The sequence below is a fragment of the Anoplopoma fimbria genome, chromosome 20, assembly GCF_027596085.1.
Source record: "Anoplopoma fimbria isolate UVic2021 breed Golden Eagle Sablefish chromosome 20, Afim_UVic_2022, whole genome shotgun sequence".
NCBI lineage: Eukaryota > Metazoa > Chordata > Actinopteri > Perciformes > Anoplopomatidae > Anoplopoma > Anoplopoma fimbria.
This window is the reverse complement of record NC_072468.1, coordinates 16,262,969-16,278,157: the sequence shown is the minus strand read 5'-3', so window position 1 is coordinate 16,278,157 and position 15,189 is coordinate 16,262,969. Positions and strand designations below refer to the sequence as shown.

Below are 15,189 nucleotides of genomic sequence, written 5' to 3'. Positions count from 1 at the left end.
AAACTGTGTCTTTTGTTAATTTTTGCTTTAGAATTGACTGAAATTATTAGTTTTTTAAAAATAATATAATACCAGCTAAAACAGCAGCACTGGTAATGTTTTCACCTTGTGAGTCTGTGTGTGAGTCATCATACCAAATGTGCTCCTGAAGACACCTACTGCAGTGGGAAATACCTCAGTGGTGGTGAGTACTTTGTCAGGTGATTATATTTCTGTGGACAGATTTTTGTCACATCAATAGTGTCGCAACCATGCAAGATGCAGTCAGGAAAATTTACAGGAATGTAAATGAGATCAAAATGAAGTGAAAGTTGAAAAAAGGGTATGGTCCAAGCAAGGGCACCGGAAGTTGGGGGATGGGAAGTGACCTCCTCGCCCTCTCCCCTCTGCACACCCCTGGTTCCATCGCAAAATGGTATCTAGTTATACACATATATATATATTTTTTTATCAATAAATGTGATCTACAACCAACACAAACAAACATCAAAAGGATGAAGAGGAAAGAGCAAAAATATTTTTCATACTTTATTTATTAAAAGCACTAACATTCAGGGCAGAACAGACTTTACAGCAGCAATATAAAAATATATAGAATTAGAACACTGATTAAGTTTGACCCTCTGTCCGCTGTCAGGATACATCTGATGTCATATATGCTCCTTTTAGATTCTAAACAATTATTAAATCTATTTCTACAAAATTATAGCAATTTCAACAACCGGATTTTATTTGTGTTTATTATTTCAGTGTCATTCTTCGAACCATGGAGTACTTGAACTCCAAGTTGAAAAACAACTGGAGACACTGTACATTATGAACTGGGTTAAATAATGTAGTATGGGGTAAAAGAGGCAGGCTGTTTGATGACATTTACAACCAAATATCTACAAACCACTGCAAAGTTAAGGAGGTAAAAGTAAATAGGGAACCAGGCTAAAGCACCTGATACTGTGACCATCATTCCTTCTCACTTGTTCCTCTTGTAGATTTTCTTGGCGAAGTTGAGGAAGATTGAGTGAGGAAGGTTTTGAGCGTGACTAGCAATGAGTTTCTGCAACCGCTGGTAGCTTTCTTCCTCATATTTTTGGTACAGCGTTGGCATTTGTAGGGTGTTGTACAGTGCTTTGACCTTTTCTACACAGGCATCATCATGGCGCCCATAACATGCCTGAGGAAGAGGTGAGGATGAAATTAAGTTTTGCTAACGTACTACCAAGCGAGTAGTAGTCGTAGTCGAAGCTTCTGAACCACAAAAACATAGCTTAAATGTAACTGTATAATAAACAAAGTTTTTATTGCTGCAATGCATACATTCTTGTATGTTGAATGACATTTTAGCTGACGGACAAAGGATAAAATATCTGTAAATAGTGACGCTTGTCATAAGTTTCTGCTCTTATTTCTGTTAAAACCCCCACTTATTCTACACTACCTTGTAAATGACCACACTTCCTTATGGTAGTATATAAAAAAAACATTCCCTGTGTGCCTTAATTACACTTGATCCATTTTTTGAAAAGGCCACTTTCTTCAAATGAGAAAATCTGTCAGCAGGTCATTGTTCGAATTCAAATGTACAGCAGAGATATAACTGAAGTATGCATTTTATTTAAAGGGAGAGTGTGTATGATATGGCGACACCTAGAGGTGAGGTTGTAGATTGCATCCAACTGAAACTTCTATAGTGAGCCTAGTGTGTAGGAGAACCAACGTGAAATGCGAAAACGCGAATGGGCCTTTCTGGTTTAGTTTGTCCGTTCTACTCGTACTGTACAAACATCAGTATTCTTCTAAAGCAATAAACAATTTTTTTTTTTTTTTTTTTTTTTTTTTAAATAAACCCGTCAAAATCTTTTACATAATTAATTGGAAATCATATAACATTTTTAGGAAAAGGGATACTTTTATTTGACACCTTCCTAAAGGTTCTGTTATAATATATATATTTTTTAATTATTCGACTACATACAAATGGTATCAATATGAACTCTAATATTCTATTCTATTCTATTGCAGCCAATGGATCCCCCAAAATGTTACAAATTGGCCCTTTAATGTTTAAATATTAATGCATGCTCCCTGATGTTTTTGTGACGAAAACAGTGGGTTAAACCTGCTAAGTAAATTAAAAGAACATTATATTGTTAAATAACATAAATTGAATCTAACTGTGATTGAGACAGAAAATCCATGCATACAACTCTGCACATAATTTGCAGCAATATAATATCGGTACATATTTTTAAGTGTTAAAACAGAGAGGGTTGTTTTCTGAAGTCTCACCTTCAGCTCTGCTCTTTGTTCAGGTGTCATGGTTTCCAGCGCCGTCACCACCAGCCAGCTACATTTGTTATCCTGGATGTCTGTGCCAATCTTTCCTGTCACAGCAGGGTCTCCGTAACAGTCCAAGTAGTCATCCTGCAAATGATCAACGTCGGGTGTTTATTAACTCGGCAGCATACGATTCAATGTGTTGCGTGAAAGCTGAAAGAAGTGAAAAAGTAACTACCTGTATTTGAAAGAACTCTCCCATCTCAAGTAAGATTAGTTTGGCATTATTGTGTTCCTCTTCACTCTCAATTCCTGCCTACAGAAGGAAGGTAAAGTAGTTATGAGAACTATAACATTACGCTCTTACTTTCCTTTCGTCATGTGTGTATAATATAAAAACAAACTCACAATATACATTGCAGCTGCCACTGGGAGGTAAAAAGAGTAAAATGCAGTCTTGTATTTTACAATAGCTTTATACCTGAAAGAAAAGAAGAGAAAGAATTACACCCATTTTCTTTTGTAAATAACATCCTTCTCTTCAAATTTACTTTAAAGTGTTATCTTCAATACCTCTCCAGGGAGAATCTGTTGAGGTCAATCTGACCAGGGGTGGATGTCATGAGGTCCAGAGCTTGGCCGAGCTCCGTCTGGAAAGATGTCTGAAACAAAAAGAGGTGGATTAAGAATCCTGTGTTAATTTGTGTGCCTGTGTAATCAATCAGGACGTACAGTACCTCAGTAAATAGCTCCAGTAGGTGGACGTAGTACGGCTGATCCCTGCAATGTCTCCGAAGCAGTCTGTAGATGGCAGCCTCTAAGAGAAATGAATCATTGATGGCATCCAGACCGATTCCATCCTGAAAAAACGAACAGACAGGATTCACCCTAAACTAATATCACACAAAAAAAGCAAAAACATTATAGTCTCTCTTTTTCTGGAACATATCAAGTCTCACCTTCTTGTACCAGCAGGGCTGTCCTCTCCGAGTCACAGATCCATCCATGATGTCATCTGCCACCAGAAAAAATCCCTGAAGCTGCAAACAGCAGAGACACAGACGTAACACTTAATGACTGAGAGAACGTAACACCTTAACATTACAACAATTAGTCTGAGTCTGTGCTTGTGAGCTTTTTTAGCGACACATTGGGCAGCACATGACAAAAAAAACAAAAACCTTACTTTGTAAAGCCCAACCTCGATCATGTTGAGCTTGGCGGTGAAGAAATTCTTAAATACATAATATTGTTATGGATGGTGTGAATTCATTGGTTTGAGTTATAAGTAGAGACAATCTGATGGGATCACAACACAATGACACCAAATCGGGGCCTAAAGTGGGGGCCAACGGCCCTTTCCTCACTTTCTACGTCCCTTCTTCAAATAACACAATACTTTGACCTCCCCGCCCTCAATCTGGCGCTTAGTCCCAAACCCATTTGTTCCTATCGAAGACATAAATCTTTTAAAGTGGTCACAAATATATATCTTCAGTTATAAAGAAGTAATGTTCTTAAAAAGCTATGCAGTGTAGTAACAGCAAATGTTACTCAAACAGGAAATGATGGAGACTATTAAGGAGTTGGAGCACTAGTGAAAATTGAGCATCAGTATGGTTTATGTTGGATTGACTCAAAACAAACTACAGGGACTGCCATAATCAAGAAACTTGACCTCAAGTGGAAAGATGTGGCTAATTCATCTGTTTTATTACATTATGGACCAAAATGCAGGGATATATATGCTGCACTGACAATGCTGATTTTGGCCTTTTATTGGGATTTAATTGCAATAAGAAACATGTGGAATACTGCCAGACTTATCCTTTAACATACAACATGTCCTTACCAACTCAATGCACCAGCCAACCAACAGAGCCCGCCGCACTGTGTCCTGTGTGAGCTGAGTGGGAGCGAGAAGATCCCTCAGTGACGCAATCACTGACAGCCCCCGGTTCCTCTTGCCTCCAGGGGAATTGTACACCAATACCTAAGAGGAAAAAACACTCATATAAGATCAACAGGAAATAGCAGTGCACTTGTCAGAAGTAACTCTGTAAAAACACAACACACATACCTCTTTAAACCTGCTCAGAGCATCAGCCAGCACCGGGTCAGCGAGGTCCCTCTCTGTCAGCTCCGTCACCAGCTCGTCAAACTGGGCTTCAAACATCTGAGGGTCGGACAGCAGCGCCTTTTTGTTGCTGTGCGTCCCGTTGCAAGTGCTGTCCCCCTGGAAGGACGAGGTGCACAGCAGAACAGACGATGTTTTTAAAGTAAGCGGGGACACGGCGTGCAGCATGGCCCGGACTGCTTTGGGCGCTTTAGTGACCAAGCTCAGCAGACGTCTCATTCTCACCCGACCTAAATGTAATAACTAACCGTGAATGAGCTGGGCTGAGACTGTTCTGTTACCTAGTTAAGCTTAAACCTCATAAACATAAACGTGTGTCGCTTGAGGAAGACTACCAAGCTGATAGCTTCATGGTCGCTTAGCCCACTGAGCTCAGTAAACAGGAGCGAGGATTAGATCAAGTGAACTACTTCGTAGGTAACAGTAGATGACGTTTACAGATGCAGGCTGTTCACAAAGCTGGCTATATCACACCGTTACAAAATATTTATTTGCTCACACACACGCCTTTACATACCATAATGAAACTGTCCTCTTATCCCAAACAGCTTAATTCACAATAGCGAATTAGTTTATCTTCTGTGTCTTCGTCCTCGGTCAAACAGAAGTCTGTGAACGTCTCCTCAAACCAGGATGTGCAGTTTGTAGTTCGCTGTCACGCTTCTGTCCTTTTTAATACGCAGCAGCAGAACTACATTCCCCAGCATTCGATATGAGCGGTGCATACTATGGGCGTAGATTGTGGAAGGCTCCATTTGATGTCGAGCGTTTGATTGGCCGGTACCATCGAACCAGGATGGGCTTTCACAACGGCTGACCAATAGGATCTGAGAAGGGGTGGGGTTAAGGTGGAGTGAGCAAGGTGTGAGCCTCAACTATTATGGTTATAGGTTAACTAAGATAAAACAACATCAAACCTAGCAGTACTGTTTGGAATTTTGCACTTTGTAATTGGTACAAAACATCAACATAGGTATTTTTATTTGTCTATCATTTATTTCATATTTTGAAATACATAACTTGCATTGAAAGTTTTTTGCCATTGACACTGCATTTCAAATGTGGAATACGTGTCATATTTAGATACATTTATTATTCAGGTTTCAAGGCTCTATCCTGTTAAGCCTGCCATACAGAGATACACTTTTTCAAATAAATAATGTTAAATGCAAGACAGGAGGTAGAAATACAGCTCAATGCCTTAAGGGAGTGTATGGGTGCGCCGGCATCTGTGTGCAGGCTAAGTGTGTGTGTGCGTGTGCATTTTTAAAACTTGGTAAATACGTATGAGTATATCCAAAATGTGCCTTTACTGATATGGAGTCAATGTCATCACTTGTTGAGCACAATAAAAGTACTTTCCAAAGAAAAAAAACTCCAATCCGACACAAACATTGATATACTCAATACCCACTATCCAGAGCTGCCATCATAAGTTCACTGTCAGCAGCCTGTGGCTTTTTTTTTTTTTTTTCAATAACCACCTGTCCACAATCCCTGCAAGTCCAAAGAGAACCAATTTGTCTGTACATTTATTGCAAGAGACTCTTCAGTCACAGTGCAATTTACACCACTTATCTTACGGATGCGGCCGCGTTAGGCCGTGTCACAGATATGTATGTGCACTTGAAACATTTTCAAACCCTACCAAAATCAAATTAGGATGCAGAGGCGTGTTTCCGAGCCATCTGGCAGAAAACTTTGGGAGCACTGCGCATCTTTGACTCTGACCTTCCCCTTCATCATGACACAAACACATTTTCAAATGCAAGAGGAAAAAATAAGAAGCATTGTCAAAACATGCAGATAAGACATTCTGAGGACATGTTACGTAGTTACACAGACGGTCAGGTCCAATGCACAAAGGTTCCTGCTGTATTCGGGAGGCTGTAGCAAAACATGCACATATGCAAATCAAACCACCGTGTTCAGGGGCCACTCACAGAATATACATTTCAAACGCTTAGCATGTGTCTGTGGCATGCATTAATGTCAATGTTAAAAATGCTGGCTGCCTATTTTTTTAAGGCCAGTGTGGAAGGTGGAAAAAAACATGAACAAAGTGAGAATCTGAATTGCAAAAAGAAAAAGACCAAAATACCAACTCAGTTAAGGGTTTTCTATGTGAGAGCACTTGTCCTCATGTGCAACCTCATCTGTTTATCTTACATGGTAATCAGCTCTCTATACTTTATATTCTCTATATTTATTAAGATTCTTTTTATTAATCAATGGAAGACAAAATAAGGGTTTCTATGCTATTTCTCTGAGCGATCCTGTGGGGGAATTGCAATGTAGGAAAGGGCCAGAAGCATATTGCAACCCATAATTATGTAATAGACTAAATGTACATCTGAGTAATTGATTGTTGTAGCATGAATGCTAGTTGAGTTCTGCCTCCAGTCTTGAGGAAAATCTGTCTCCAGATCAGTATTGAGGGAGAAAGGGTGGAGACTACAGTGGAAATATGTGTTTGGTTGGTTGTTTTGGTCTGTTGTGGATTTATTATGTTGGAACAGGGACCACACTGCTCAGAAATAAGCATCATGTGACAGTTTCACTGAGGTTGAATAGTGAAATAGTGTGAGCTCTGGGTTGATGTTTAGGGTGATAAAGAGCACCACTGAATAAGGCCATTTGCACAGATGGCTTCAGGAAAAGGAGGTGACAAAGAGGAGAAGGAGGGAAGACTTTCAAATTTTAAGTACTAGTTATCTCCTCTAAACTGCCTCGGACTCTGCTTTTCCTCAGCCTGCCTTATTTCCTCCTCCGTCCCTCCTCCGTCCTCCTCCTCTCCTCACAGTGCAGACTCTGAGTAAAGAGCTCCTGATGACCCGTGCGGTGGATGAGGTGTCACTAATCGACGTAGTGATGATGTGGACGAGGAGCTTAAATCTCCACAGCTGCGCAGGTGGATCCCCTCTGGCGCCAGACTGCCCTGGTGCCGGTTGTGTCGACTGTCACTATGGGAATGGTGGTGTCCACGGCGATGAGGGGGGTGGTTGTGATGGTTGGGGTATCCTCGGCTGTTGCTCCAAGGGGTCAGAAAAACCTGGAAATGAGTTATTCAGAAAAAATGTAGACAAAGAGCAGATTGTTTTACTTGCAGAAACACTGAATTATTCTGATTTAGTGAACTGAAGAAAGGGGAACATAAACAAGATATACATTTTTGTCTTACTTGTTCCATGGGCAGGTGGTTAGTGGCAGTGACCTCGAATCCACTCCTCTTAGGCCCCTGCCCGGTGCTCCCAGCATGCTCGGAGGAGGGCGATAGATTGCGTTTAGAGCGCTGCAGGAAGCGAGCCACCAGACCCCGAGTCCCCTGAAGGAAGAGTAAAAAGATCATGGAAGATGAAGATGAAATAAGGCAATCAAACAGTAGCTTGTTTAGCTATTGCTAAGACTTCCGTTGGAAACGTTAACAAGCATATTTTTATGTGTTTGTTGCTTCGGTATTAACTATTTTCACACTCACTTTAAGGTCTCCGAGGGAACGGTGGCAGTCTTTAGGTAAATGCAGTGGTGAGGTCGGGGGCGGTTTAGACGGGACCTGCACCCCTGTGGCTGCTAATTTCCCACTTCCTTTCCTTGGCAGAGCTTCAGCAGGAGGCAAAGAGGGGCGGGGCAACAGACATGCCTCAGAGGACGGACCTATGAGAGATGGAGTAAAACAGAGAGGGACAGATTTCTCATCATCATTAAATTGGTCAAGGGGACAGAGGAGTAACATAAAACTGGATGAAGAATATCAAGAGTCAGTTTTCACATTTTCTCATCCAAATCCAGAAGCTTAAATTGAAAAATAACAAACCAACTAGGATTGACTAACAATAAAAGCACATTACTGAATAAACTAACCAAAAATAAATATTTACAATGCTAAACCTGACTCCATAACTACACACGTGGACAAAATTGTTGGTACCCTTCCGTTAAAGAAAGAAAAACCCACAATGGTCACTGAAATAACTTGAAACTGACAAAAGTAATAATAAATAAAAATTTACTGAAAATGAACTAATGAAAATCAGACATTGCTTTTGAATTGTGGTTCAACAGAATCATTTTAAAAAACAAACTAATGAAAATGGCCTGGACAAAAATGATGGTACCCTTAACTTAATATTTTGTTGCACAAGCTTTTGAGGCAATCACTGCAATCAATCGATTTCTGTAACTCTCAATGAGACTTCTGCACCTGTCAACAGGTATTTTGGCCCACTCCTCGTGAGCAAACTGCTCCAGCTGTCTCAGGTTTGAAGGGTGCCTTCTCCAGAATGCATGTTTCAGCTCCTTCCACAGATGTTCAATAGGATTTAGATCAGGGCTCATAGAAGGCCACTTCAGAATAGTCCAATGTTTTGCTCTTAGCCATTCTTGGGTGTTTTTAGCTGTGTGTTTTGGGTCATTATCCTGTTGGAGGACCCATGACCTGCGACTGAGACCAAGCTTTCTGACACTGGGCAGCACATTTCGCTCCAGAATGCCTTGATAGTCTTGAGATTTCATTGTACCCTGCACAGATTCAAGACACCCTGTGCCAGATGTAGCAAAGCAGCCCCAGAACATAACCGAGCCTCCTCCATGTTTCACAATAGGTACAGTGTTATTTTCTTTGTATGCTTCATTTTTGCATCTGTGAACATAGAGCTGATGTGACTTGCCAAAAAGCTCCAGTTTTGTCTCATCTGTCCAAAGGACATTCTCCCAGAAGCTTTGTGGCTTGTCAATATGCATTTTGTCAAATTCCAGTCTAGCTTTTTTATGATTAGCTTTCAACAGTGGTGTCCTCCTCGGTCGTCTTCCATGAAGTCCACTTTGGCTCAAACAGCGACGGATGGTGCGATCTGACACTGATGGACCTTGACCTTGGAGTTCACCTCTAATCTCTTTGGAAGTTGTTCTGGGCTCTTTGGTTACCATTCGTATTATCCGTCTCTTCATTTTGTCATCAATTTTCCTCTTGCGGCCACGTCCAGGGAGGTTGGCTACAGTCCCGTGGACCTTAAACTTCTGAATAATATGTGAAACTGTAGTCACAGGAACATCAAGCTGCTTGGAGATGGTCTTATAGCCTTTACCTTTAACATGCTTGTCTATAATTTTCTTTCTAATCTCCTGAGACAACTCTCTCCTTAGCTTTCTGTGGTCCATGTTCTGTGTGGTACAAACCATGATACCAAACAGCACAGTGACTACTTTTCACCCTTTAAACAGGCAGACTGACTGATTACAAGTTTGAAGACACCTGTGATGCTAATTAGAGGACACACCTTAGTTTAACATGTCCTTATGGTCTAATTATTTTCAATCTTTTCTAGGGGTACCATCATTTTTGTCCAGGCCATTTTCATTAGTTTGTTTTTTAAAATGATTCTGTTGAACCACAATTCAAAAGCAATGTCTGATTTTTATTAGTTAATTTTCAACATTTTTTTATTTATTATTACTTTAGTCAGTTTCAAGTTATTTCAGTGACCATTGTGGGTTTTTCTTTCTTTAACGGAAGAGTACCAACAATTTTGTCCACGTGTGTACATAAAAGGGTAAGGAGAAGGTAAGAGAAATTAAACAGAATCACCTGTCAGACATGAAGTTTGCAAAATCGAACACAAGAGCCTAGAATATACAAACACACTGGTCGTAAGCAGGCAGCAGAAAATAACCAAAAGGCCCAGAAGTGCTACATCTGATCTTGATCTGTATTTATCAATTTTATTTCTGTCAGCTAAAAGATACATTTCTGCTTGTAACATGTGATGCTTTTTTTATGTATACTATACATCTGCACAGAAAACTTTAATAAAATAATATGCCAGAGGATTTGGTGTTGAAATATGATATTTATCCACGATTAAGTCTAAATTAGGAAAGTGAAGTCAAGCGTCCATGATGAGCCTTTTTGCAGGAAAAGAAGCGCAACATTCATGTATCAGGATGTGTCATTTGAAGTTCCTTAATTATGAACCGGTGAGGCACATTATTGTTTCCACGGCAAAATCTAATTTATCAACTTGTAATCAAATCACTGCAAATTTAGATAAAGATCATAAATCAGATGCACACAGGGACAGATCTGCATGTCTCCTCCGATGTTTATATCTGCGCTGGTTTCAAAGATAGTTTGATAAATGATGGCTATCAGGTGCAAATGTGTTGAAATATGTCTCATCTAAACAGCTTAGAAGTGTTTTCTTTTGGAATTCTTTTAACCTTTAATTGAACAGGAAATGTGAGAAGAGACCGAAAGACAGAGAGAGGCAGCGATGACGTGCAACAAAGCCAGATTTGAACCCAGGATGTTGTGAGCTTAAGACCCCCAAAACATCACTTTTTTTTTTTTTTTTGATAAAAGCTGTTACCTGTGTCTATAGATACTTTGCTGCCTCCAGAGCCAAAGTCAACTAGAGAAAAGAGAAAGAAGGACAGGTTATGGACATTGAAATGGTACTGCAGGAGATGTACACCCTTTTGCGTCTGACTAACCCGTGTCAGTCGAGGAGCCGATGCCTGGCTCACTGTGTGACCTCACAAGACGGAGGGGCCCTTCACTATCCCTACTTTCACTCTCTCCATCCTTCCCACTCTTCCCGGCCCTTCGTTGTAGGAACAACGGTTGGCCCAGGAGGAGTGGCCCATTACCCTGACCATCGCTTTGCTCACTGGCCGCTGATGAGGAGGAAATGGGAGGAGCAGAGGAGGTTGGGGTAGCTCCTTGGCGTGAGAGAGTGGAGGGGCAAACTCGAAGCTCTGGGATGGAGGATCGCTGTGGATACGTGGATTTCCCTATTGCTTCCAGCTGGGAACAGCTACTAGCTAGCACCGCCTGCCGTCGCAATACTGGAGACCTTCAGGACAAAACAGGAAAGCACCACTGTCAACTGTAGAGCTCTTACATGAATAAATGATGTCTGTATGTGTGTGTAGGTCCTTACCTATATGTGGTGGTCGCTGTGCTGGGGGAGGAGCAGGAGTTGGACCTCTCTCCTCTGAGGAAGCGCCTGGCTCTCGGTCCTCCCGCCAGAGGACTCTCTGGTGTCTGAGATGGCGGACCACGAAAGCTGATGTACTCCCCGCCGTCTCCTCCGTCTCCCCCCTCGCTAAGGTTCCTGTGGCCCCTCACCCCGTGGGTCCTCAGCCCAACCTCCATCAGACAGGAATCCTCAGAGGGGGAGGAATCATCAGGGATGTCCACAATCTCTGACATCAACAAAGATCCACTGTCCATGGACACTAATAAAGAAAGGTGCTTTTAGTTTATCTTAAAGCATGGGTTAAGCATTCCTTTATTTTGTGTACCTCCTTAAATACTGTAAGTTATAACTGAATTGAATTAATGGCCCGTTTTATTTTCTATGCTATGTTTCATCATTTGAAGCACACATTTTGCAACACAGAACTAATTTAATCATTTATAGTTGCTTAAAATAAACACTCCCTGGTTTTGATACAGTACCCAAAATAATCTCCATATCTCCAAATTTTCTTTCAGCACATTGTTCACAATATAAAACTCAACATCTTCTCACCTTCTCCGCTGAAGGCAGTAGAAGTTCCTCTCTCTGCAGACAGCTCTGTGCCGTGGGGGTCAAACACTGTTGCCTTGACAGTCAAAATAGAGAAGGATTAGCAAAGGACATCACACATAACACACACACAAATACATTCACACACACACTCACCTGGCTTGCAGCTCTTTGTCCCATCACAGCTTCATAAGGAGGGGGACAGTCAGTGGGGTAGAGAGGAACGGGGCTCTCCATGGAGCCGTTATAGGTGATGCTGGACGTTAAAAAAAACAAAACAAAACAAACAATCATTACATACTGCACACAAGTAATGCATAATAATAATTATCAGGTGTGGTACCTCTGAGCGTCTGTTTCAGAGCTGCATGTGTACTCAGGAGGGTAGTAGGGGGGCGGCGGGATAGGTGGGACAAACTCCTCAAAGTCCATGATGTTGGTCAGGAAGGCGTCCTGAGGAGTGGTGCATTCTGGGTTGACTGAACGAGAGCGATGTGGGGCCAGCTGGGCAGTGAGAATGGGAAACACACTAAGATCATACAACAGATAGATGTAATGGGGAACAACATTTGTACAAAGTCTGTCCTCAAATATGCAGCAGTGTAGTTTATGCTGAGTACTTGCCATTTGTAAAAAAAAAAAAAAAAAAAAAAAACTAATGGTAAATGTAAAATGTGCTGTGTCAGTACTCACCAGGTGCACAAGGTCCAGAGAGAATATGTGGATACTGCAGGTCACAGTGGACAGAGTACAGATGATGGTGGAGAGAATGCTGAGACCACATGCACTGAACAAAAGGTCCTTTAGAGAAATACGCATTCAGAAAATCAATCTCTGACAATACAACATCATTTTATTGTGTGGAAATATGTCATATTTATATGATAGGTTCACAATTTTTCAGCTTTTGTTTTCCCTGGACAGTGTTTCCCTGTTTAGGATGGTAACAGCAAGATAGAATTTTGTACATAAAACACTGAAATTTTGGAAATAGATTGCTGAAGCCTCATATTAGTGTGTGTGAACTTTTGAATACATTAACTGCAAGAAAACAAAAAAATGGTGAACCTACCCTTTAATGTTTTTCTTGGGTGATAAAATCTCTAATAAACAAACAAATCCTACCTTCAGCTGATTTCTGACTGAGTGACAGTCAGCGTTCAGGTACAGGACCAGGGTCTCCTCCTCTGTGATGGAGCAGGAGTGAGTGGGCGCACAACACACACACAGACCATTCTCCACCTACACACATTCCAAAACACAGAGGATTGGTTTGAAGCGTGAAACTGCACACTAAAAACATATTCACAATTATTCCTGACACATTTCTGATGCATCTTGGGCATCGTCTCAGCATGAGACTGCAGAAGACAACACTTGCATAGTGTAGTGTACCTGGCAGGTGAGCATAGACTTGACCATCTGTGCATTCTGACAGGAGAGCATGGAGCCGGCCAGACTGAGGATCACACACACTGCAGACAGCAGCATGAACAGTGACACCTGTGGGGGAACGCAAAGCCATGTTTTGATTTGGAGCAGGGAATCAAACACTTGTTCAGAGTCTTGTTTTTCCATGCAAAGTCTATTCCAGGAGATTTCACTGATAAACACACCTTCAGACAGAGAGGAGGAACTAATCAGCAAAGTACCTGGACTGTTTTTTGGATGGATTTGCTGTAGATTACTTAGTTTGTAGTCATTTTTACTGAAGCAATACATGAATACACTAAATATAAGCCCAGAATAAAATAGTATTGTTTTTTTTATGTTAAAAGATACAAACATTTAACAAGAACACTTTGAAACAGGGCCCCTTAAATACAGGAGCCACCTAAGGCTCTTTTACTTATCAACTGCTGTATCCGAATCCAAGGATAAAACTTTGAACTTCAGCTTTTAAGCCAACATGGATGAGAAGTCCCTAAAATCCTAAGAAAAATGGAAGCTAAGAGAATTGAATGCTCCTTTTATCAGATTTAAAATATACATACCACCAGCGTCAGAGGTCTCCTCCATGAGATTATCCCAACTATCCCTGATGCCACCACCTGCAAACAGACACCACATACATTAGAAAACACATTCTTCAGGATCTCTGCTGATATTCTTAATACTGTAGGTTTCAAGTCAGATTCACACTTACAAAGAAGCCAGCCCAGAATGGACAGGACTGCCTCACACGGGCAGAGGAGGTGAAGGCCATGCTGGTGAAGGAGAAGGCCAGGACCATGGCCCCCAGGCCCAGGTGGCACAGCCCTAGGTACAGGAGTAGCCGTGCCCCACCAGGCCCCCGGCCTGACATGCCCCTGCGGCTGTCCGACCAGCCTCGAGACCCCGAGGCCGAGGCCACGCTGCTGGAGTCTGACGGTGAAGGCATGCCAGGCTCGTCGGCGTGTGTGGAGGAGGCTGGGGAGAGGTTTCACGCTCACTCTGGGTTCATGAAACAAAGTTCAGTTGTGTGGGTAGAAGTGCAGGAGTAGAAGAGGGAGAGACATAGATGCTGGTTTCAGAGCTCCACTCTTATGTCACAGCTATGCACCAAGCGCCCCACTGGCAGGTGCCATGGGTTCTGCGCAATGCCCCATGGTGCGCACTGTAGCCCGGTGAGTGAGTCCAAGAACTTTGTCAGCAGAAAGTTGAGAATTGAGCAGCCGCTACACACTCACAGCCCCCGTACTCACCTCATTTGACATTTCAGCCATGATGCTAAGATAGCTTCAGTCAATACAGTGTCTCTTTCACCCCCCATGAAATTCCCAGGCCACTATCACCTATAGAGTAGCCCACAATACTATAATCTGACTTATCCACAATCAAAATGGGGATAGTTTTTGCAGCTTAAACATCACTGTTATACTCATTTGCTTTTTTGCTGCTCCGTCCTCTCCATCTTCTGCCTTCCACCTCTCCCTCCTCTCGCCAGTGGCATTGCGGTAACTGGAGACACGAGCAGGCCGCAGATTTTTAAAGCATCCCAAAGCAAGCAGCTGATCCCTCGTCGGTTTCACCCCCAGCAGAGATGACATGAACCAGTCGGTCCGTATGTCCAATCAGGAGGAGCAACATCCGAACATGTGCGCTCCCCTCCCGCGACCTTATGCTATGTGCTCATCCTGTCACGAATAAGGAAAAAAAAAAAAAAAAGACGGTGTGGAGATCAAAGCCCCAAGATCATCGGTTCGTTCGGTGAGCGGGACTAATTACCTCGACGTGAACAAGAAATAAAATTACTCCATCGATCTTCGA

General features: G+C 42.0%; 2 protein-coding genes across 3 annotated transcripts; both read right to left on the bottom strand.

Annotated features, from left to right (window-relative positions):
• Window positions 1-522: 522 nt before the first annotated feature.
• On the bottom strand, window positions 523-5,104 carry fdps (farnesyl diphosphate synthase (farnesyl pyrophosphate synthetase, dimethylallyltranstransferase, geranyltranstransferase)). Of its 2 annotated transcripts, XM_054621859.1 has the most exons (10): window positions 4,929-5,104; window positions 4,355-4,510; window positions 4,127-4,267; window positions 3,234-3,314; window positions 3,012-3,134; window positions 2,848-2,936; window positions 2,683-2,755; window positions 2,513-2,590; window positions 2,287-2,421; window positions 523-1,171 (listed from the first exon to the last, which is right to left on the bottom strand). In XM_054621859.1, the coding sequence occupies exons 1-10, from the start codon at window positions 4,929-4,931 to the stop codon at window positions 971-973; spliced, it is 1,080 nt and encodes a 359-aa protein (XP_054477834.1). In that variant the 5' UTR covers window positions 4,932-5,104; the 3' UTR covers window positions 523-970. The 2 variants fall into 2 exon arrangements, with proteins under 2 accessions (XP_054477834.1, XP_054477833.1); XM_054621858.1 differs by lacking the exon at window positions 4,929-5,104 and having other exon boundaries at window positions 4,355-4,875.
• Window positions 5,105-7,208: 2,104 nt separating this feature from the next.
• On the bottom strand, window positions 7,209-14,320 carry fam189b (family with sequence similarity 189 member B). Its single transcript, XM_054622389.1, has 14 exons — window positions 14,087-14,320; window positions 13,935-13,991; window positions 13,336-13,443; window positions 13,066-13,182; window positions 12,634-12,741; window positions 12,284-12,444; window positions 12,097-12,196; window positions 11,944-12,016; window positions 11,350-11,647; window positions 10,901-11,262; window positions 10,777-10,818; window positions 7,890-8,065; window positions 7,593-7,736; window positions 7,209-7,463 (listed from the first exon to the last, which is right to left on the bottom strand). The coding sequence occupies exons 1-14, from the start codon at window positions 14,318-14,320 to the stop codon at window positions 7,209-7,211; spliced, it is 2,235 nt and encodes a 744-aa protein (XP_054478364.1).
• Window positions 14,321-15,189: the final 869 nt, after the last annotated feature.